The sequence below is a fragment of the Semicossyphus pulcher genome, unplaced genomic scaffold, assembly GCF_022749685.1.
Source record: "Semicossyphus pulcher isolate SPU_LCO1_2020_fin unplaced genomic scaffold, fSemPul1.0.p SCAF_9, whole genome shotgun sequence".
Classification (NCBI taxonomy): Eukaryota; Metazoa; Chordata; class Actinopteri; order Labriformes; family Labridae; genus Semicossyphus; species Semicossyphus pulcher.
Window position 1 is genome coordinate 15032781 of NW_027211770.1, and position 24130 is coordinate 15056910.

General features: G+C 44.2%; 1 protein-coding gene across 1 annotated transcript in view; it reads right to left on the bottom strand.

Annotated features, from left to right (window-relative positions):
• Positions 1 to 351: 351 nt before the first annotated feature.
• The window catches only part of lars2 (leucyl-tRNA synthetase 2, mitochondrial), a 36146-nt gene continuing 12367 nt past the window's right edge, over positions 352 to 24130 (bottom strand). Inside the window, exons 4-21 of the mRNA XM_069656521.1 lie at positions 21604 to 21695; positions 21466 to 21526; positions 21269 to 21358; positions 20747 to 20890; positions 17432 to 17539; positions 15318 to 15477; positions 14906 to 15010; positions 14520 to 14635; positions 14157 to 14440; positions 9616 to 9714; positions 7739 to 7876; positions 7178 to 7281; positions 6029 to 6208; positions 5741 to 5910; positions 4814 to 4891; positions 4625 to 4736; positions 2560 to 2687; positions 352 to 725 (exon numbers count right to left, since the gene is read on the bottom strand). Of these exons, the coding sequence (XP_069512622.1) occupies positions 546 to 725; positions 2560 to 2687; positions 4625 to 4736; positions 4814 to 4891; positions 5741 to 5910; positions 6029 to 6208; positions 7178 to 7281; positions 7739 to 7876; positions 9616 to 9714; positions 14157 to 14440; positions 14520 to 14635; positions 14906 to 15010; positions 15318 to 15477; positions 17432 to 17539; positions 20747 to 20890; positions 21269 to 21358; positions 21466 to 21526; positions 21604 to 21695 (2349 nt within the window). The 3' untranslated portion in view covers positions 352 to 545. The remainder of the gene's footprint in view (positions 726 to 2559; positions 2688 to 4624; positions 4737 to 4813; positions 4892 to 5740; positions 5911 to 6028; positions 6209 to 7177; positions 7282 to 7738; positions 7877 to 9615; positions 9715 to 14156; positions 14441 to 14519; positions 14636 to 14905; positions 15011 to 15317; positions 15478 to 17431; positions 17540 to 20746; positions 20891 to 21268; positions 21359 to 21465; positions 21527 to 21603; positions 21696 to 24130) is intronic.

Sequence of the window (24130 nt, forward strand, 5' to 3'; positions counted from 1 at the left end):
AACAGACCTTGCGGCTACAAGGTTCACAGAGCACAGCTGCACGTCCAGAAGCCAAACAGCAGGCCGTGTTTGGTGCCTGGAAGAGATCAGCAGCTAAAAGCAGCAGCAGCAGTTTGAAGCAAACACTGATAAGACAAGTCAAGACTGTGTGACTCAGACGAGACGGCAAGCAGACAGGGGAGAGGTGTTAAAAGTCGTGGTCCAGGGTGCGATGCTGGAAGTGGTGTTCGAGAGAAATGCATACGATGAGAGGAAACTGAAGTGGTGGTTGGGCTTGTGTGTGATTGTCAAGTGGGTCTGACTAAACTGGAGGATGTTCTGAAAGAGACGGGTCCTTTTCTGCTTCTTCAATCTTTTATTAAAAACAGGAGAATATAAATAAAATTTATTTAGACATATTTACACTGAAGTTAAGACGGTTTATAAAAAACAACTTCATCCTTTCACTTAATTATGACATTTTAAAGTCCATCTCTTTTGTTTTTTCTCCCTGATTGACAGGCATTCATCTAATTGTAACAAAAGTAGCAGTGACTGCACAAACATCAGTCATCAAGGAGGAAGTTGATGAGGGCCGTCCTGGGAGAAAGGATCGCCCTCTTGATGCTGCGTTCGCTGAGAAGCTTCTGTCCAAGCGGGCTTTCAAGGACGAGCTGCTGCACCCGATCTGAGTCTTTGGACACCCGCAGAGGCACAGTCACCGTCCCACACGCCTTGTTGTTTATCTGAGGGAAAGAGTAAACAGATAAATATATGTGTTCAAATGTTCTCATTTTACCAAGCCTCCTCTCTGCCCTGCCAGGCTCTACCCAAACTTTTCCTTCCTGGCATAAAAGTCCCAAAATAACAGACTCCACCTCTCCGTCCACATACACACTGAACCCTCTAAACACATAGTTAGTGGTAGGTATGGGAGGGGCAGTCAGCGTCTTGTAACGTTTAGAAGCAAGTGTATGTGTGCACACGCTGAATGTGATCATGTCTCTGGAAGTGCTTGAAAATTAATGGTGTTTATTTGGAGAGTGCTTTGTGTGTGTGTGTGTGTGTATGTGTGTGTGTGTGTGTGTGTGTGTGTGAGGCCACTCAGCCCTGGCCTCTCTTCAGGGACAAACCAAGTACGTGATTAGAGAGAAGACAGAGGCAGTGAGGTTGCCTCCACAGGGCTGAGGAAGCCCACAACAGAGAGCTCAGGCTGTAGAAAAACCAACACTATCATCAGTGAGAGCTGGGAGCTGAAATATGACTCTTGTTTGTGTGTGTGTGTGTGTGTGTGTGTGTGTAAGGGATGTGGGGCTATATAAGTTTATTATAAGATTATGACTTTAATGTATGAGATGATGAAAACAAGAGGAAAAAGGATGCGTAAATACGCGTCATTTTGAGCAAATATGTGTCTGGTTTTAACACACATACACACTGGTCTTTCTATACTTACGAGGGCCGTTGTTGACATAATGCATTCCCTAATTCTAACCTTAACCTTCAAACAGTCCTTTGAAGTCCTTTGAGAGCAGGAGTGTCCTCACTACGATGATGTAAAACTGAATTTGGTCCCCACAAAGACAGCAAAACAAGCCCAAGCACACACACACGGCACTTTCCAGGTTTCTTGTCTTGTGGTTTCTTGCCTCTCTGTCTGACACGAGAGGGAGAATCCAACAGGCGAAAGACAGGTGCTGCTAGTCAGCTGACTGCGTTCGCGGTCATCAAACATGTGTGTGTGTGTGTGTGTGTGTGTGTGTGTTACAGGATTAGCTGGTTCTCTCTGGGGATGCAGCCCCTTCAGAAAGAAAACACTCAGATTAAAGCAGTTTCAGCTTTTATCTTTTAAATGAGTCTGAAGACTGACGTGTGTGTGTGTGTGTGTGCGTGTGTTTTTTTCGACAGCATTAGCATGTGAGATGCTTGGATTGGATCCAAGTTGATTTTCCGAACCTCCCCATCACAGCTGGATATTCTCTCTGATTGTCTGTATGCCTTTGAAAGTCCACACACACACACACACACACACACACTTTCAATCCTGATGATGACACACGCTGCCAAGCTGAGGGGTTTTGTGTGAGCTCATGAGCAAAAAAAGACAAAGCACAAGGAACATGAGTGAGTGAGTAACAGCGAGTCAGGAATAACACGGTGTGTTCTGTTCCTGGCTTTTAATTATTGACCCACTCGACTGTTTAGCATAAAGCACAGCACTTGACATGCAGACGCATAAACACACACACGTGCAGACACGCACACAAACATGGGTAATCATAGGCTTTCTTGAAAATTACAGACTTTCGATGTAATCATGGAGCTGAGACTTTGGGGTTTTAAGAGGGGAGAGAAAATGCAAGTGGATGCAAGAAAAATGTGTGTAAATACATGTTAATAAAGTTATGAGCAGAGGGCTGTCGCTGATATTATGTTCAAAGGCAATTAAGAAGAGTAAGAGCTTTGTTTTGAGCTTAATGACCATGTTTTTAAAAATAATCTTTATGAGCAAAACAGTCAGAACTCAACACAACTAAAGAAAAACTATCCAGGAAAAAACACGTGTCTGTGGGATCCTACCAGTATGGACAGCTCCACAAAGTCGGGGACATCGAGGTACTCGGGGTCCACAGTGGGCCAGGACTGTTGCAGGACGTCTCCTCCCTGCTGGAGGAGAGGGCTGAGGGGGTTGTTCACCTGGCAAAGACCTGGGAGAGAGCAAATAGTAAACGCAGGACAACATTAAAAATAGACGCAGTCAGAGTTGTGATGATCTGGAAAAATTACTGAGCAGGACTTTTTATGTTCCTTTTTTTTTTTGAATTTGTTTTCATTTTTGTTTATTAGGAAGGGTCAAAGAAAACCCCACCCGCTCCGCATTTAGACCAGTGAGTGTGCATCCCGCTGGAGGCACAAGGGAAGGATGTGAACTTCCTCTTCCATCCTGAACTCTGTGTTTGTGTGCGAGTGCGTGTGTGGGTGAAAAGCACAACGTGACTGTGTGCAGCAGAGGTCACACGTTCCTCACCTGTATGTCCTGTTTAATATGTGCGCACAAACAAGAAGCACACAGCCACTCATTTAAAACACACACACGCACACAGTGATGAAGCGTCAGGTTTTCCCGCTATCAGCTGGACATTATGTTTTACCGGATCCTCTTTTCTCTCAGCTGTGAGCAGAGCTCTTGTGTACGTGTGTCATCAACAATCAGGGGATGTCCTCCAGCAGGCCAGCGCGGGGGCAAGCTCTCAGAGGAGGCATGTAAACTAAGGCCAGTTCCATTGTTTGTTTTCCACACTTGGGAGTTGCCAGCAGGGCTTTCAGTTTCGCTTGATGGACAGTGTGTGTGTTTCTGGTTCCATGGCTTTGGCTTGTCTCGGATGTATAACAATGATATGAAAGACAAAAAAAGGCAGTTATACAGACTAGCAGGCGATTGATTACATCACTCTTGGGCGTTCTCCGTTATTAGATGAACAGCACATTACTTCCTCTTACGGACACTAAAGGAACCTAATTTTACCTCTAATCTCACACACTTTGTCATGGTGTCATTCTTCTCTTAAAACATTTTTCAATCATTTCATTTTTTAAAATATTTTGCCGGCCAAGTGCCCCCTGACCAGCGCACCTTTTTGTTTGATAGATTGAGATCCTTGTAACTGAAATACACTTTATTAGGTGCAATGCAACTGTGGACCTGGACTGTGAAAAAGCATAAAGCCTGAGGGAGGGTTTAAATCAAGCATCAAAACATCTGATTAATACTGACAGTTTTTCCTTTTGTTTTCACTTCTTTTTCAGCTGTTTGGAGCTACGCTTCCACCATGAATCCAGATATACAGAAGTGTCATAAGTTTCTGTTACAAAATATTCAAAGTGCTGTGGCAAATTTGCACATACAAAACAGCCAAAAACGTTTAGCAGTCAGAGCCATTCAACCACATCCTCACAGTGTCTCAGGGACATTATGAGTGAGAAAACAGTCCCATGACCTCTTAACTCCCCTTCATCATTGATTCTAGCTAACATTTGTTCATATGATATTATTTATAACATAAATTCCATCCATTTTTTAAGATCCGGAGAAGATTTCCCATAATCTAAGGATCACTCCTGCAGCTGTGACAACCCCTACCATTATCAATGCAGAGTCATATTTTGATATATTGGACAATTCTGTGTGCATAGTCTTGGTGGTATCGGTACATTTCACCCCAGCCTCCTTCAGATATTTGAATCCACTTGATATTTGTATCTATTATTCAAAATTACAACACGTTTTGGGCAAAAATAAAAAACTTAATTAACTTGAACCTGACTGAGTTTGTTGCGGCACTTTATGACTGCATTGAAAATAAGTATATTAAAAACTACATTATGTATATTTTTCAACTTAAAGTATAATTATGTAAGGAAATGTGCATAACTAAGATTCAAATTAATGTTAAAACTACTAAAGTGCTCTGTAGGGGTAAAAGCAATTGTTATCCATCATGAGGTGATCCCATAATCACTGAGTCTCAGTAAAACAAAAGACAGCAACAGGCAACATTTAGTTCCTTCAAATGACGGAAGAACTTTTCATCCTGTCGACCATTTCACTGTGACTTTTTGACTGAATAATTTGCTCGTCACTCACCTGCCCAAACTTCAGAGGCCAGGTGAGGGGCCATCGGTGCGGTCATCATAACGAGCGCAGCCAGGGCTTCCTCAAACTCCACACTGTTCTGCACCACCCTGACTGTGGCACCCTGAACACACACACACAGCCCCGGAGTTAAGTAATATAAATAATAAAATATGAAGTTATCAGAGGGCACACACTCACACTCAGTGTATTGGTGAGGCCCATCAGGCGAGAAATGGCAGCGTTGAAAAGGAAGTCCTCCGTGAAGTGAGATGTCACCTTAAATACCAACAGAAAAACACACCAGGAAGGTCAGCAAACATGAAAGTGTGAGGGTTACGTTCTGTAGCTGTTTTTGAGTCTGCCTTTGAAGAATTATGCGAAAACACTGAGGAGGCTCCCTTCCTGTTATCACTGTGTGTATCAGGGCACACAGTGTCAACATCCCCCTGTTCGGCCTTCTGGGAAGACGAGCCCATTTGGGAAGGGCCGTAGGGAGGAGAAGGTCGATCACTGAGGCTTTTCTGAGGGATGGATCAAAGGACGGCCTCGGCTTTGGGGGCTTCTGGCAAACAGCCTGAGGTCCTTTAAAAGCAGCGGCCCCCGAGGGGCGGAGAGAGAGAATCAAACCTGGCAGCCAAAGGAGGCTATTTATAAAGTGTGAAAGGAGACGGAGTGGATTTAAAATCAATTTCCATCAGCTCCCTCCTTCACTCTTCACTCTTTACTCCGGGGGTTTCAGGTTACGATGGATGGAAGGGCTGGACCTCAGGACTGTGTACTGTCGGTCTGTGCGATGAGGCGCATATTATCTTACAGTAATCAACCTGTACCTTTTAAAGACATTTTACCAGGCTTTCCAACAGTACAAAGGATAAAGGAAATGAATCTAACTGACAAACAAACACAAATAAATTACACTAGTAGATACATTTAAAATAGACTAAGGTAATTTTGGGAAGATGGATACAAACTTGCTGGGAAAAGTTTAGATGTTGATAATGAGCCACTTACTGACCCCTACTGGTAAACACTGCTGCAGAATCTAGCTGTAAAGTAAAGTCACTATGAGACATTTTCAGCTATTCATTAAAGGTCAAAGCCCGTACGAAGCTGTGGAGCTGCTACCTCTTGAATAGCGTAGTTCTTGTTCTCCCAGATGTTCTTGGCCTCTGCCAGCTCTTTCTTTTTCAGCATGGACGGGTTGGGAAAACCTCCGAGCTGCCGAGCCCCCCTCAGCTTGGACACCAGCTGCCAGAGACGAGACTGCCATCGCAGAACCCCGGGGAGGGCGGCCGCTGAGGTGGACACACAGACACAGAAGAAATGGTTACATATCAATGGAAGAAAAGCTTTAAAAATAAGATTTATTCATTTCTTTAAGGAAATAAAAAAATAAAGCAAATTATCCCTCACTCTTGACATTCCAGAGGATGTCCTGTTCAGGTGGCGCGGCGTAAAGGGTGTAGAGTCGCACTGTGTCCACGCCGTACTGCTGCACCACCTCCTGTGGGTCCAGACCGTTGTGTTTAGACTTGCTCATCTTCTCCCACGTCACCTCAATACGACCACCGTCTAACGCCACTGGCTCCTCTTCTAAAATAGACAGGTGAGAGGTCAGAGGTCAGAGGCAGCTGGAAAAAATGGCATTTAATGCTAAGAACTTCCCTTTATATGAAAGACAGAGGAAAAATAAACATCTATGACCTCAATCTGGGACTTGACAGACTGATTGGTGCAGCATCCGCAGTAATGTGGGCGTTGTACCGGACCGCCATGAAGAGGGAGCTGAGCCTGAAGCCTGAGCCTGAGGGAGCTTTTGTTTTACCCGTCGATCTTTGTTCTAACTCTCAGCTATGGTCATGAGCTTTGGGTAGTGACCGAAAAAATAAGATTGAAGATATAAGCGCCCGAAATGAGTTTCCTCCAGGGGGGTGTCTGGGCCCTTAGAGATAGGGTAAGGAGACGCTACTCCTTCGCACCGAAAGGAGCCAGTTGAGGTGGTTCGGGCAAATGATTGGGATGACTCCTGGGTGCCTCCCTGTGGGGTTTTCCAGGTAGGTCCAACTGGGAGGAGACCCCGGGGCAGACCCAGAGCTCGCTGGAGGGACTATATAACCTCAGCCTGTTGCCACCGCGACCAGGCCTTGGATAAGCATAAGATAATAGATGGATAAATGGACCTCACTCTGGGTCTTTAACACCAAAACCAAGAGGCTTCTCTTTCTCTGTTAACCACCAGTCTTTCCAATTCACAAATAAGTTGAGTTTTGGCATGAATCCTATTCTAAGAGATCTTTTCGCTCTCTTTAAAAAGGACATCTTGTGATTTGTCAAGATTAGCTGGTTAACTACTCAGTCAATTGGGAAGCTTCAAAGCACAAAACAGAAAGAGATACCGACAGCTCAAAGGGATCAGGTGTGATGATGTCACTACACACAACATCAACTGCTGTCATGACTCCTTATTTGATTTGTCTGTTTTATCTGACAGAGCAACACGTAGCAAAGCCATCTCCTCTCTCATCTGTTACACACTTGTCGGCACATTCAGGTAGTGTGTACCTGTGAAGTCTATTTCCTCTCTCTTCAGGTACTGCCCGCTGTCTGCCAGTTTGAAAGTCTGGCCCTTGATCAAACCCTGCACCAGCAGCTTCCTGAAAGGCTCCCTGAAAGACAGAAAGGAGGGTTGATTCTCGCAATTCTTAGAATTCTAAAAACTAAGGAAAAGTGTGACTGACGAGTTAAAGAGCAATTCAGGGTCTGGGACCCATTAAGAGGAAAGTACAGGGAACTAACTGTTGTACGAGTACTGGGTAATACTACAGGGTTATAAGGGTTGAGAAATAAAGGCGTCTGATACCCATGAGAAAAGAATTCTGGGAATTCTAAAAATTATAATTGACGACTTATAATTAAGTAAAAGTATATACTGTTGCATTCTTCTGACCGGACGTGTTTTATATATTACTATATTTTGTATTCTGTATTTTAATGTCATAATGCTCTAGTCTTAACTATGTAAAGCACTTTGAATTGCTCTAGATTTAAATGGTGCTTTTTAAATAAACTTGCCTTGCCTTAATTCATATACATACATGTAAGTGCACAGGTAAAGCCCTCTACCTGTGAGTGACGAGGCCCTGGTCCCTGCAGAAGTGACTAAGGAAGCGAGCGTAGTACAAGTGCATGACGGCGTGCTCCTTCCCTCCGATGTAGACGTCCACAGGCAGCCAGTGATCAGCAAGGTGGCGCTCGAAAGGCCTGGAGAGAGAAAGCAGGAAAATAAACACCTAACATCAAGTCTCAACGTGGGAAACTACAAGATTCTTATGATCTTAAATAGCTGGTTTTAAGAGGTCGGACTGTGTTTGCACTGCACTTTAAATGTCCTTGATGAAGATGTAAATCTTGTCGTTTTCATTCTGTCTTCTGCAATATGGTGTTTAATTTGAAGCCTTTATAAATCCTGTTCTACAATGTTTTATTTGTTCATTTCATCCTTTTGACTTTTACTCTATTTCTTAAGTTATCTAATTGTGATGCTGAGATCTTTAATATCAGTTTCCCTGTGCAAAGCTCTTTGTAACTTTGTTTTGAAAGATGCTGTAAAAATCAAGAGTGCTGTTATTGTTACTATTTTTAGAGTACAGCAGCAAAGCATTTGTTTGTCAGTATAAAATGTCACATTATGTTCTTGGAAAACATTTTGTCACACAGTGCTGGTTGTTATGTACTTTATAAATATGCACAGAGACTTCCTCTAGGGGGCAGGCTGAATCTGATCCAGGGATGAAGAGAACAGAAGCATTCTCTCTCACAATAAAAAAAAAAAAACCCACTGAAGTATATTTCAAATGTGTTTCAAATCTGCCTCTGAAGACTCTCATGTTAGCAGTCATCATGGAGGAAGGTTTATCTGAGATGAACTGACTTCGTGTGGTTAGCCTGACCGGCATGATGGTCAGCAGCACAGTCATTGGTCAGCAGAGGCAGGGATTCCTCCTAATGATGCTTTTTTAGGGCAGTCTGCTATCTCTGTGTGTCACCTTTCACACCGTCATTACCCTCCTCCACACCTGTCTGCCTCTCGCTCTCCCTCCCCGGGATGATGTCGTCTCCGGATAATTGAAGCGCAGGAAAAAAAAAAGTTATGAACTCACAAGGCTGAAAATAAATTCAGCTGTTTGTTGGCATCAGGCCAGGGGTCTGTAATACATAACCACACACACACACTCATCCATTAAACACCCTCTGCCTATTTCATTCCCCGTACTTGCTACTTTCTTCCTTTTTCTCATCGTTTCTCCCCACGTCCGCACACGGCCACAGCTCAGCGGGCTAACTGAAATGCACAAATAGCGTAATTGCTTTTTCTGTTGTGCCATAATCTGTCCCGCTAAGAAAAAGTGATGGGGAGAGCAGTCCCTCTTCCTGTTAAAGCAGCTTTACAGCTAGGTCAGGGCGCTGGGAAATTAATCTCTTTTGTTAGGCTCAGGGTATCGCCACCATCCCAGCAGGTGACGGCCATGGCTCGGTAATCTCTGCTGGCAAAGGAACGCAACTTCCAGGCGAGTGTGCTTAAAGAGAGAGCACCCGGGCTGTATATGCATGTTTGAAATGGATAAGTGGGAGAGAGTGGGTGATCTTACAGCTAGCTGCATAATTATGTGTTTGAGTGTAATTTCCAACAGCACATATAGAACAGAGTATGTGTGAGGCATCTATTTACACACCAGAGCAGAGATTACACAGAGAAAAAGGCACTTTTTAAATGTCTAAAAACAGATTTGCTTATCCGCCCACTGCTTGAGACACTTGTGCAGCTTTCTCCTCTGTTCATTTTATTTTCATTTGAGCAAACAAGAGTGTAAATAAAACCTGTTTCTGCTAAAAGTCTGTCGCAGCACAAGAAAGATAAAGATGTAGGAGGAAAAATAAATGAAAGAGCTTACATCTGGTGGTTTCACTAAGTCACAAATGCTTTGGGAAAGTGTTTGTACCTGCGTTGGTTATGAGGATCTGTGTATCTGAAGTAATACCAGGCGGAGTCCACAAACGTGTCCATGGTGTCCGTCTCCCTCCTGGCCGGGCCTTTACATCTAACAGAGGAGAGAAAGACACAGAGTTGGCAGAGGCAGCGCAACAATTAATATTAAACGGACAAATTAGAAAGCGACAAATGAGCGGTCCCTGTTTGTATGCTCAGGGAAATGGCACATTATGTTGTGTGTGTGTGTGTGTGTGTGTGCGGTGTGAGTGTGCAGCTGGCTCCATCTGGCTGTAGGAGGTCATGTCCCTGTAGAGGAGTGCAGCTGAAGCCAGACTGGCACCAACGCTCTGTTCCTGTGCCCCGACTAACAGGCTGTGCTAACAGGGAACGGAGCAGCAGGCTGAGCACATGATCGCGTGTTTGTGTTGGAAATGCCACCTCGTGCCCCTTCCATCCAAGCCAAACAGCTCTCGAGTACGTGACGCGAATCTGCCAACATCACTTTCACAGAGGAGGGGAGGACGACCGCAAAGACACAGGGAAAAAAAAGAGTGGTTTTTTTTTATGTTCAGGTTTGATTTAAATTACTAAATGGAAGAGTGAAAGCGTCTGCATTTTACTTTCTAATGAGTCTCAGTAGAGTTAAAATCAGCGTCCCAGAAAGATAAACAGAAGCTGGGAGCTCTACGAGGAGCAGCAGAGCAGGTTCTGTGTCCTGGACATTATGGGATGTCTTCATTCCCACTCACGAACACATTCATTCATTCGCTAACACAGACACACACAGAGAGGCGAAACCCCTCGACCAACCTACCGGTCTATAATAAGGCTGTGATGATGAGGTAAGAGCTGAACGTTGCCTAGCAACAAGGCTAAGGTGTAGCAAGGTTAATATTTGGAGGCCAGGTGTTATTACGAATGATGAAAACCCGGCGATATAACAAATCACCCTCGATCGAAACTCCAATGAATGGAGGCCTCCTGCCTCACATCGGATTGGCCAATCAGAGGGCAGATTTTGGCCATTTGACAGACACCTGGTCTACCCTCAAAGTGCAGAGGAGCAGATTAGACAACATACTCTCTCTGGAGGTGACCGTTCTCTAAGGCAGGAAAGGAGTTTAAAACAAAAATAGGTAACTAAATCTGAAGCAACCTGTTTGCAGTGAAGTGTGAGTGTGTTTGCAGGATGAGCCAGAAAGAGGCAAAAGGCTCTCAAACAGATGAGGCGAGAGAGGCAGCTGCCCACTCCAGGAAGGCTCCTCATAGCCCTCCATCTGCTGTGACCGCCTGCGCCTGTGTGTGTGCTCCGCTAACTAGGTGGTCTCTCTCTTTACCTAAGAATTCACAAAACAACGCACACACCTGCATGCACACCTCTGGAGCCAGGCTAAGCCGAGGCAGGGTTCATTTGGCGCGCCAATTTACAGAACCACAGAGAGTCGGAGATGAGATGTGCACACAGGAAATGACTTCCTCAAGGACAAATAAAACATCTCTCCTCGCCTCGCTCGTCTGTGTCGCGCTCAAACTTTAATTGGTCGACGAGTGAAGGGAACAAATTTCCACAGACACTTTACAACGGAGGGGAGATAACGCCGTCTGGGCGATTATAGCCATCAATCACGGCTGATGGGAGGAATTATAGTAGCTTTGTGAGAGTGAGTGAACACAATCTGATGACTTGCGCCATCTGCGACTGAGTGGGCCTTTGTTTTAATCAACACGGTGCCGTGATGGTGATTAGACTCATTCAGAGAGGGATTCCCATGTCAGCGAGGGGCTGCAGAGACGGCGCTGAGGCGGCTTCTTCTTCTTCAACATGGTCAAACATGAGAGCGATCGCTGCAGACTGTGTGTAACTATGCCTGTGTTCAAAAGGTAAGTGTGTGTGTGCGGCACAGCTGGCTTACATAACCTCCATCCACATCATCTCATGCTGCTCCTGTCACCGATGCCACTCATTACATAACCCCATCAGAACTAATGTACTAATCACACAATTCACAGCCTCGCTCCCTGCGCTCCGCGTTCCTGTAAAGCTGTCAGTACTCTCAGCTCTTTCTGTCGATGCTGGTCTCCTGAGGAGAAACAGGAAGTACTGAGGAGAGGGGGTCACTGGAGAGGGTTTCAGCATAATTCAATTCTCACTCCACTTACAGCATAATGGACAGGATCTTTTCCCCGATCGCTTCTGTTGTGCAAAAGAGAAATAACACATCCTCCACAGTTACTGCATCTTATTTACAACATCACACAGCTGAACGGGGCCACTGATGTGCTAATGCTCCAGTGCTAGAGGAGGTGGTGGAGACCGCTTTGGTGGAATTCCAATATTCAAAATAAGACAACGCCATCTCAAAATCTTTGTTTAAGCTTATGACCATTTAACATGAAGGAATATCTGATCCAGATCCACCAGAGAATGATTTCTACCTTCTAACATCCTTGAGAACTTTCTGACTAGCACTAGGGTGCTAACAGTTAAACAAGGGTGACAGGTGACAGGTCTATTATGACACTAATGAGCCGACAAAGGCAGTGAAGAAGACTGCAAGCTAGAACACAAGGAAGTAAACAAACTTCTCAAATGTTTGAGGAGGGAGGGATTCATTCAACATGATGCTGGGTCTCAAGGACACACACAGTCGTCTTTGAAGGTAAACAGAAAGGTTTCGTGTTTTTCACGCTTACAGGAAAAGATTGTGTTAATTTAGTTCATGATAAGGGAACTAAGGTAGGACTTGAAAAATGAAAGGAATTTTGTGTTGAGACGTATATTTACTTCTGTCCTAGAATAATAATAATCTCACAACCCCTTAGATTATCCTCTGCCTAAGCAAGAAAAAATACATAATTATACGTATAATACATTGAAGATTGTTTGTCTGATGGTTTTGGTAAAACATTTGTAAGTAAAAAATATCTTAAAAAGAGCTGGATTTTGTGTTCAAAGATGGTGCCCCTCACATTCTAGTCAAAGTTTCTCATTAGCGCCCAAAGAGTCACACCGTACACCGACTAGTCCTTTTCCCTGACGAGAATTTGGGAGCTGGCACGTCTCTCCAAGCCAACTGATTTCCAGTTGGCTCCCCGACGCATGATTGGGAAAAAATAATCTAATATTACTTCTCTTACAGACTAAAATGTTACTAGACTGGATGAGCCCTCCTCTGGTGATAAAAAGGCTGTTTTCAAAGGGCCTCAGGGGACCAACTGTTGAACAGAAGCTTATTTTCCAGTGACTGTGTATTGAAAATGCACACATAATGATCCCAGAGGTTACAATACCCAACGCTGCCTCTATGCCAACATCACTTTACAGGCCAGTGCTGTTCCTTGGAGCTTGGTGTGCTCTTATAGCTAAAAATTCCATTAAAGGAGAAGTTCGCCCCTAGAAAAAGCCACTGTCAGTCAAAGCTGGGGTTCTCTGTAAGCGATAGAAGCAATAATGTTTGACAGCTCATGGTTTCACTCATTCTACATTCCTACAACACCCAGCGTGCATTGCGCCCCTCCCTCTGAAAGGAACGGCCCAGCAAGAGACGCTGGAGTGAAATACTATCGTTTTGCTGCAGGCAACGGCTCAGAGCAGTACAGAATCTGAAACACGACAAGAATATACCGGTGGATCGTCCAAAAAAAAACTTGGGGTCTGCAGTCTACATTTCATACATGATGATTTTGAATGAGACATGACTCATGTCTGGGAGGGAAAACAGGAGAGCAGGCAGCGTTTCAAGGCACCTCACGGAACAAATTATTTCATTTTATGGTATGCGTATTTTTCCAACTACACACTCCTAGCCCTAGATTGAGGAAGTGTAGGTTAGCAAGCTCCTTGACGCGTTTTACGTAGTCTGGCAGAGGTTTTCCTGGGCCCATTGAAGAAACGGACAGTATCCTCCAAAGGCACAGAGCGAAATAGCATTTTTTTTAACCATAATGGCATTAGCTCCCCATGATAGCATGATCGGACTGAGGTTGAAAATTGTTGAACTGGCCCTTTAACACAAAAATGTTTACCATTGTGGGGCAGCAGCATTGCACCATGCAGTCACTAGTCAGTGCACCAGTAAGCTTACAGTAATAATAAGCTGCACCTGACAAACAGAACTAGCTGCAATACATAGATAACTACTGATACACGTCAAAACCTGTACCTTTAAACATCTTGTGTAACAGTATCTTGTGTTCTATGACAAAAGGAGACAGGCAGTACTGACAAGCTGCCAGCTACTGGCAGTACTAGTGTGTTAGATGTGAATTATTTGTGCATGCATTTTAATATTACGAGGGAAATCCCATTAGCATCATAAGAAAATAATCAAGATAATTGCAATTATAGGATAAATGATTGGCTGTTAGTCACTGCACTCCACTGCACCTGGGGAAGACGCAACGTGGGCTTGTTGCAAGTCCTTAGGGAGATATGATTCACAGTTACAATTAACTACGACAAATGTGCAAGAGAAAATAGGACAGTTAAGCTGAAGTACATAGATCAGTTTGTGTGTGATGCTCTTATAAAAAATAAGAGAGAGTTCTCACCTCGGACACTTGCAGTTGACCCAGTCGTGAGCGGCCTCCAGCGGCGACGCTCCCTTTCCTGTGAGAGACGGCAGCTTCGGTAACGTAACGGGTAACTCCTCTTCAGGGACAGCAACTGGACCGCAAGACCCACAATGCACCACAGGGATGGGTGTTCCCCAATACCGCTGTCTTGATATCAACCAGTCTCTGAGCTTGGAGCTGGTGAGGTGGCCGCCGACCTTCTGTTCTTTGGCCTTCTGGGTAATGGAGTCAAATGCCTGCTGTCTGGTGAGGCCTGAGAACTACAGACAGGAGGACAGACGCGATTAAGAGAAGGTGTAAATACTTTTACTATGTTTGGTTATCATAAAGACTGCTGACCTTATCAGAGTTGGTCAGAGTTTGTGTCCCATCTTCGGCGCTTTTCAGCACCGTGGTCCACGTCAGGTTCAGAGCTCTGGCCACCGACAGATCCTCCTCACTGCAGTCTGGGATTCCTGTCAGACACAGGTGCAGCACGAACATGTAAAAAAACACAAACACGGACTTACAAAAACACACATATAACTGGTCTCTGGAGAGTAGGAAAACACCAAACCCTGTGGTGATGTTAAGCATGTTGTGATGAGACCAATCATTAACAATCCCTTGGGTTCCACCTCCACCTCTGTGCGAGACAAACATCTGAAACACTGGCTTCAGACGTACACTAACGTACAGCTACAATTGCTGGGGCATTGTGAAACACACCCACACTAATAACTCACCAATCACTGTATCCAGATAGCCATCAAACGCCTCCCTGTGTGAGATGACCACGGGGACCTCCAGGCTAGTGAACAGGTTGCGAGCCGTGACCTCCGTCAGGGAGTCTGGAGAGCAGAGGGGCAGGAGAGATGTGAAGGGGCGCACTGCTTCCCCGGGTGGCTCATTATCAACAATCACTCACCGCTGAGGCTGAGAAAACCTCGAGGGAATCCCAATCAACATACGCTCAGACCACTGCAACGACTACATCCATACCTTGACATTCACAAACATGCATCCACACAGGGGATGTGGAATATATGTAGACGAATACAAATCATGTATTTCCTTCTTCATTTTTTTAACTGCTTTTTTGCATTATTGTCCTAAGAGACGGCCTGAACACAGACAGGGATTAGATGAGATGATTACCTCTGCCCGGCTGAAAGGCTTTCTCCAGGGCCGAGCGGACCGAGCTGCTCCCGTGCAGCAGTCTGTGGGAGGGCAGGATGGCCAGGTAAGCCGCTCCGAACACCGTCTCTGGGGAGGAGCTGTAGGCTGACAGGGTCTCCCCCGTCTCCTCCCCGTTCACCTGGGAGATAAGAGAAGAAACTCTCAGCGCTCGCGTAAACAGCCGTACTAATGGGGCAGACCTGCCGGCTCCTCAGAGACAGAAAAAGAACAATATCTACCTCTTACATTCATCACATTTAAGAGTAAGCTTTCGCTGTCATTTTAAGATATCTTATTACAGTGTTTAGCACAGAAGCATCTGTAGTTTAGTAATACTGATTAATGCATTTTAGGGTAAAAACCAATCCAATAAGCTGGGGACAAAAACAATATACAGATATATAAATTATAATATTAGTTTTCTTTATTTCTGCTTTATTCCTCCAATCAAGTAAAATATCTCTCTGTTCGAATCCCGGTTCGGATGTAGTGGGCCTTTCTGTGTGGAGCTTGTATGTTCTCCCTGTGCATGCGTGGGTTCTTTCTGGGCATTCCGGCTTCCTCCCGCAGTCCAAAGACATGCTCGTTAGGTTAATTGGTGACTCTAAATTCCCTATAAGTGTGAATGATTGAAAGGTTGTTGGTCTTTATGTCAGCCCTGTGATTGACTGGCGATCAGTCCATGGTGTACCTCGCTTCTCGCCCAGTGACACCTAGGATAGGCTCCGGCCCCTGCGATCCTGAACACGATAGGCGGTATAGATAATGGATGGATGGATTTACAGCACTTTGGTCAACTATTGTTGTTTATAAATGTGCTTGATAAATATATTTGGATTGATTGGATACTTTGTTTTAGTGCTAATTAACCAATGCTATCATACTAACATGCTAAACTAAGCAGAATACAGTTAATATTGCTGCTAGGCATCCAGATGTAAGCAATGGGTTGTGACCATGTTAGCATGCTAACTTGAGCATTTGTGTCAAAGAACTAGTTAGCTTTTCCTTTTAGATAACTGAGCTCCTCCCTATGTGTAGCTGTTCCTCGCAGTCGTTCTAATGAATCTCAATGTAATAATTGTATTGACTGTCTTTGTACTTGTTTTTCAGTTCCCCCTTTGAACTTTGAACCTACAGCGACACTTAAGCTAAAGCTGCTAGCAAGGCTGTAGCCTCTTTTTTTTGTCTTTCAAGTGAAGCTGTTTCAGGACATACATTTTAGGATCAGACACGTTGCCGTGGGCATTTTAAATATATAGTGTAAATGAAACATAGTTTGCATAGAATCATGGGACTGTGACATGCTTGCTTCACATGCTGTATGTAGCTCTTTGATACATAATGAGGCTACAGCCTTTAATCCTGTTATGATTCATAGGTGACATGCTCATTTAGGGGCTCTGGGCTAATTAGTGTATGTCATGTTGTAGAGCACATATTTATACATATCTTCAGCGCCCTGGGGAGACAATTCAGTGAATATGTATGACGGTGTAAAATAAAATAAGAAGACATCCAATTAACTTAATGAACCCTGGTTTTACTTTAACCGTGCATACTGTTATACACACGGGAAAATACACACACAAAAATTACTCTCACCGTCTTTCCACTAGAAATATTAGACTCATTCCATTTTGGCGATGACTTGAGTAACAATTTTTCTGATTCTTTTTCAAGGAGAGCCGTTTAAGAAAGATGCTCACTTGGCTCTCAGTGTGCTTTTGTGACGGCTCAGTTTGACGGGTGAAGAACTGTAAATATGATTCTGAGATGATTCAATAGAAACTAATCTGTTACATCATCTGTTTTGGTAAATTACCACTTGCAGATGAATGCAACGCACTGAATGGGAACAACAAAGTGTGGATCTTTTATGTTTGGGTACATGGGTTTGAGCACAAATACATAAATAAACAGGGAATCCAGAATAAAGCAAGCAATCAGCGCTCGGGGAGAAAGAGATGAAAAACGGAGGCCCGGATGGGGGAGCAACGGGGAAACACTCGGTCTAAAAAGGTTGATAGATTGAAAGAAAGCAAGAGTGATGAATGAATAAGAAGCAAAAGGAGGAGGGAGCTGAGATTCACCTTGAGTTTGAAATCAAAGTAGCAGCCGGTGCACTCTCCAATCCAGTTTGCCTGCATGGCTTTGACCCCGTACCACTCGGGAAGGTCCGCCAGGGCGTCCAAGAGAGGCTGGAGGAGGGACACAGAAAGTTAAATACTTAGTGCAAGTTTAGGAAGAACTAATTTTCAACTTCACTGTGGAAAAAATAGATATTCTTTTGTATAAAGGGGGCAACAGGTTCCTCATAAGTATGTGGCTGTCTAGAGTACTGTGGGATAATGCAATCGACTCCAACTCAGCGAGGCCTCTTTCAAAGCCCAGCCAATTTATTCTGACAAAGCAGCCGAGCCGAGCAGGTCACATTATGCAGACAAAGAGGGATTTTCAAAAATCCTGACCTCCACTCGCCCCACTTTCCCTCATATCACAAAGCAATCGGCTACACACTCTCTCTCTCTCACACACACACACACGCGCATACAACAACACTTATTCTGCATGATTAAAGGAATCTATGCATATCAACGAGGCTCAGGCCAAAAAGCCACAGCTGGACCGAGAGAGAAGATGTTCTAACTCTCCATTTCCTTCTCAGTCTGTCACAATCTGTTACTCAAACCCCGCCCCCACCCTCGCCGTGCCACTCGGCATGCTGCCCCTCATCTTAGCCATATCAATACAAACATTAACACTGGATAGAGTCATCACTAGTATGAGCAGGGGGTGTGTCGGTTATGGATTCGCTGCAGAGTGGAAGAAAAGAGGCAGAAATCCTGGAGAATCTGTGTCAGCAGGACGGAGGGGCTGAAGAGGAGGAGACGAACGAAGATGATGAAAGCAAATGATGTCTGATTAACGAGGACTTGAAAGAGAGAGGCAGTGAATGTTTTTAGTCTCTTAAACTGTAAAATATAATTTGGCACAAAAGCAGGAGTAAGTGAAGGATGTACAGCAAGGACAGGAGTCTCCATGGAAACTAAGAAAAGCTTAGCATGGTATAGCAATAACCAGTGTGTCTGTGTGTGTGAGGGGGAGAGAGAGACATCAAGTACAATTCTTCAAAAAACACAATGCAGAAATAGAGAGACGTTGATTTTGCAGGACAGTTCGTAGATTTGAAGCAGAAACCTTCAAGTGAGGAGTTGTTTGTGGTTAAATGACATCAGAGAAAGCTGTGCTGATTTGAGGAATAGTGCAGTTGAATCATTGAGATGTCAGTGTGATGTAATAGGCAGGCGGCATGTGTGCCTCAGTGCAACAAGTGTGATTATGCATGAAATTGAAAACTCAGCCATCATGCCACGTGATCATTTTGCATCCTGCTCGCCCCACTTCAAAAGATCCATCTTAGTAATAATATGCATTCATCTGAGTCCTGCAGGAAACAATATGGTTACGATTCATGAGGAAACGGCGCGGAACGACCTGACAGCAGCTGAATAAATGTTGTCTGAAGTTAATGTTGTCTAACGGGCGGGAACGCGAGCACAGGCGAGCAGAGACACGCAGGAAATCACAGTCCAATTACTGCACGGCACTTTGTATTTGGCACGCTGCGCTTTGACACGGTCCTTCTTTTTCCCTTCGTCTGTCTTTCTCACTTCTTTTCCCTAACACCTTCCTCTTCCTTCCTTCCCACTTCTCCGTTCATCAGAGAAAATTAGAAATGCAGGAACACATTGTCACAGTAGGCTGCTTCCACCTCCGCTCACACCTCTGACACGGACGAGCACAGGCGACTTCAGCGCCGCGGCTAAAACAGGGTAACCCCTGACCTGACTGAACAAACTGGTACTTCTTATTCTGGTGGCAAATTTGCAAAACGAATCAAATGTGATAAAACACCCGTTAATTACAAAGTGCTAACCATTACTGTCAAACATTATTTAAAGCAGGAGATTTTAGATCAATTTCACGCCTCCCGAGAAAGCGTTGGTTTTATTATGTTCCTCTTACTGTATGAAAAACCACTCACAGGAACAAAGAACTTGTGTTCTTGTAAACTATGTATTGCACATGCAGATTATGGAGAGTTGCAGCACTCTCAACAGGAGTATTGTTGCACATTGTGTACATTTGGGAGTGTTTACTGTTGATTATAGATAATGGTAAATGATTACTAACATAGCGCTTTTCTAGTCTTCCAACCACTCAAAACACTTTTACTCAACATGTCACATTCACACTTTCACACACACAGTCACACACTGATGGCTGAGGCCTGAGTGTCAATCTCCCATCAGATCTATTCACATTCAAGGTCACTTCGACATTTGACTGTAGCAGTCAGGGATCGAACCTCCAACCTTCCAATTGATAGACGACCGATTCTACCACTGATCAACAGCCGCGAGAAAGAAGTGTCTTCTTATGTTTAGTGTCTTATATATTAGATTAGCTGATTTTTTTAAATCTCAGTAAACATATCATCTTTGGTCTTTGGACTTTTTTTTATAACAAAAGAAGACATTTAAAGATGTCCCTTTGGGCTTTAGGAAATAGTGCCGAGCATTTCTTTAAAAGTTTGCAAAGCAAATCAATCGAAATATTAACCAATAGCTAAAATTAACTTTGGGTGTTGGTTTAGCTCAGAGCAGGAACCCCACATACAGAGGCTGCAGTCCTCGATGTAGCAGCCGCAGGTTTGGCTCCCGCCCTCGGCCCTTTGTCATCCTCCACTCTCTTCTCCCAATATTTCCTGTCACTCTTCAGCTGTCTGGCATATAAAGTCCCAAATCTTTTGTTCCAGATCTAGAAACAATAAATTAAACATTTACACATTTTTTCTCACCTTAGAAAAGGATTAAGTCGGGTTTAAATGAGAAGTTGGATTTCTATCACTTCTGCCAAATGAGTTGAGTTTCTCCTCAAGTTCAGCTCTGTGCACATGTATGTCTAACAATTCACATGCATGCACTGGATGTATAATGCATGAACCATTTCTGTAGCTCATTCACAAGTCCAGAGGGGGTGATTTCACTCTGCAGCAGGCCTGTGCTCTGTGCTGAAAAGGTGTAGGCCTCTAATCAGTCGGCCAGGCCGCCTGGTGGTATAACCCCGACTCTGCTGGTCTCTCTCTCCTCGGCCTGCAGACGCCTGGCTACAAATGAAGGCGTCCAGGGGTCTGATTGCTGCACCGGAGAGGCAGAGCTGCAGCTGCTGCTGCTGAAGAGTTGGCCATGATTGTTATCAGAGGGGTGCGCTGCTCATTCCGGCCTGAATTAAGCTGCTGGCCAGTCAGTCAGACGCCACTTTGCACTAACACACACTTACACAGGGCTCTCACTCACACACACACACACACACACACACACACACACAGCCAAGAGCTGTACCTTGGCATAGTTGGTAGTCTTGATGAACCATTGTGTGAGCAGCTTCTGCTCCACCAGGGCGCCAGACCTCCAGGAGCGCCCATTTTCATCCACCTGCTCATCAGCCAGCACCGTCTGATCCACAGGGTCCCAGTTCACCACAGCCTGGATTACACACACACACACACACACACACACACACACACACACACAGACACACAGACACACAGACACACACAAAAGAGCACACAAATGCAAATGATTACACTTACACTCAGTCAAAATTAAAAAGGAGAGCTTAAGAAGTAGGTTGGATTTAAAAGACGGACCAAAGCTCATTCAAGGTCGTCCCGTTTCATTAAACATAATCAAAGAGGCTTCGACCACGCTCTCTTCTCTTCACTTCATTCATGTTCTTCCAGGAGTAACGGATGAGCTGCCTCAATCATTTCTGTCACTGTCAGGGACCTCAAACCCAAAGCAATCATATTTTCCTTTCAGGAGAAAAGCAGGATGAGCAGTTCGGTTCAAAGGCCGACCTACCTCTTTCTGATACGCCAGTCCTGCTTCAAAGAGCTTGATGAACAGATACTGGGTCCACCTGTAGTAGTCTGGGAGGCAGGTGGTCACTTCCTGTTTGGGAAAGACGGAGTCAGGTCAGCGATGTAAGTCTCATTCACGTGAAACAGAGACCTAACAGCTGCTAAAATCTCTGCCTGATGCTCAGGTGTTACACTCACCCGGTCCCAGTTGAAGCAGAGGCCGAGGCTGTCCAGCTGCTCCCGCATGGACTGGATATTACTGAGGACACAGAGCAGCAATGTTAGGCTGTGTATAAACAATGAGGCTAACAGGAGCAGACGTGATGATTCATGTACCTTTTGGTCCACTCCTCTGGGTCGAGTCCTCTTTCGATGGCTGCGTTTTCTGCTGGAAGCCCAAAAGCATCCCAGCCCATCGGATTCAACACCTGTGGACGCAGACAGGAGATCTGTAGCAGTGCTGAAATTCAACCAGAATTTGGATAACTGATTCATTTTAAGTTTTATATAGTGCAAATAAAAGCTTATTTTTTTCACATTTAATTTCTTTTCTTTTGATAAAATGAGCTTCTTCTTTTTTGTATTTTGTATTTTTTTATTGTATTTTTTTATTTGTGGATTAACATGACAAACAAGATAGTGACATTGAACAGAAAAAACACACAAACAGATAAGCAGAACAAACAGACAAACAAACCAAAAAATAAATAAAATAAAATAAACCAATAGTATAGAAAAGTTACGACAGTGTAAGTGTTGATATCATTACAGTCTGGGCGTAGAAATTAGACTCAGGTGTGGTGTGTGGTGTGTGTGTGTGTGTGTGGGGCTTTTTTTAAATTATTTATTTATTTACTTTTTTTTTTTTTAGATGTTACCTGGTACTAAATTATTCTCCACAATCAAGTTCATTTGAATCTTTAACATATTTGTGAGATCTTACACCAAAATATGGTGTAGATTTAAGTCCTACTGTGAGAATAAGAACTTTATTTTGGTGGACATTTTGTTTTTCTTGTTACATCACAGTTCTTTCAGTTCACATTTAAAGCTTCTGTGAGGAATTCTCAGTTTGTGTTGATTTTGGCGCCCCCTGTGGACAGAGCTGTACCTCTTATCTCTTTGCTGATTTTGCCCTGTACATGCTTAAGTGGTGATTTTTAATAAAAAATCTCACCCTGCTTTCTTTAACAGTCATGTGTATCACTCACTTTAAATTTTTGCCCTGGAAAATGTAAAGGCAGCGTGCAGTTAATCGCTTCATCTGGCATCAACCCCCCCGCCGCCAGTTTCAGGGATGAAAAATAACTATATAGAAATAATAATTCTTTAGATTACATCACCTGTATCTACTTTATGAAAAAGTCCAAAATCAGTGTTTACACAAATATTTTTTCAGTCTTCAGAAGTTTATATGCTCGACACAAGAAGTCTCCTACTCCATTCACAGGTGTAAGCGGATCCCAGGTTTTAAAGTCGTCTTCTGAACAATGACCTGCCTCCAAACTAGTTGTAATGTCACAAAAATCAGGCTCGTATACAGGTGCTAACTCAGATTATAGTCGAGCAAAGAGAAACTTCCCCCATTCAGCAGCTGGATGGGAAAACATCCTGCACAAGCGGTGAAGGTTAAACATCCAAATGACATAATGAGCCTTGAATTTGTGTAAAGAGGAACGTTACAGACACAAAGACTGACTGACTGTCTGTGAGTTTGGACTGTATCTGACCAGAGGATTTATTCTAACTGTAACAGCAGACACTAAAACATTTCACAGTAGGAGGAAATGTATTCGCCGTAAAAGCTTTAGCTCCTCTTACTGCAGCACATGATGACCCATATGATAATGTGTTTTTCCCTGCTGTGACCTCAACTCCATTACACATCTCAGTCATTGCATTCACAGGAACAATTTCCCTGTAACCGCAGCTGTTATATAATGTAAAAACAAGAGGAAAGCAAGGTGAAGCTTTGAACGCAGGCTCAGGATGTGACAGCTGCACACCTGCCAGTCTGATGCTTATTAGTCGGTGAGTCGTTTTTCGCACAATTTGCTAAACAACACCACAATTTACTGTCACTTTCCCTCTGTGTCCGCTCTCTCCCACATCCACTGTGGTGCCCCCATCTATCACACACCCCTCCTCGACGTAAGTCATCTGGAGACGACTTCTCCACCGCTCATCTCTTTCTCCCTTTAGCTCCTTCAGTGTGTGTTTTCTGCTCGCTGAGAAGCAAACGAGATGAAAGCACAGGAGTGGAAGGCGTGAGTAAAGTAGAGGAGAAGCAGAGTGACAAGGAGTCGAGGACTGGAGAGGATCATCAGCGGACTCTAACGCGGCTGATGTATCAGACGAACTGGTATCCTTGGTAACTGCATGGGCCTCATTTGTAAAGCCGAGTGCTGGATGGTATTAAGCTAAGAGCGCGCGGCACAGCAGACCACTGTGACGGCTCAGGAGGAAGACAAACCAAAGATAGCTAATGTAAATAACAAGGCAGGAAAAAACATGAGCCTCATTAGGATGGAAAGTCTACTACTCTGTTTATTCAGCATTAATGCGCCATTAAATGAGACCGTGTTCATGAGGGGGTGTTTCAGGGAGCTGCTGTGACGGACAGGCTGCGTTACTGAGCTCTATTCTCAAAGTTCAAAGAGAGCAGCAAAGGAAAATTATCTTCTTCCGCTGACCATGAAAACTAGTCGACTCTCCTGGTTACCACAGAGACTGACAGCACACTTCAGAGCATGAGTGACAACAGGCAGCGCTCGATGGACGTGGGAGTCAGTGTAGGCGCATTTTATGACAATCTGTCCACTGTAATGTGGAGCAAGGCAGTGCCAACCTGTGACAGATACGT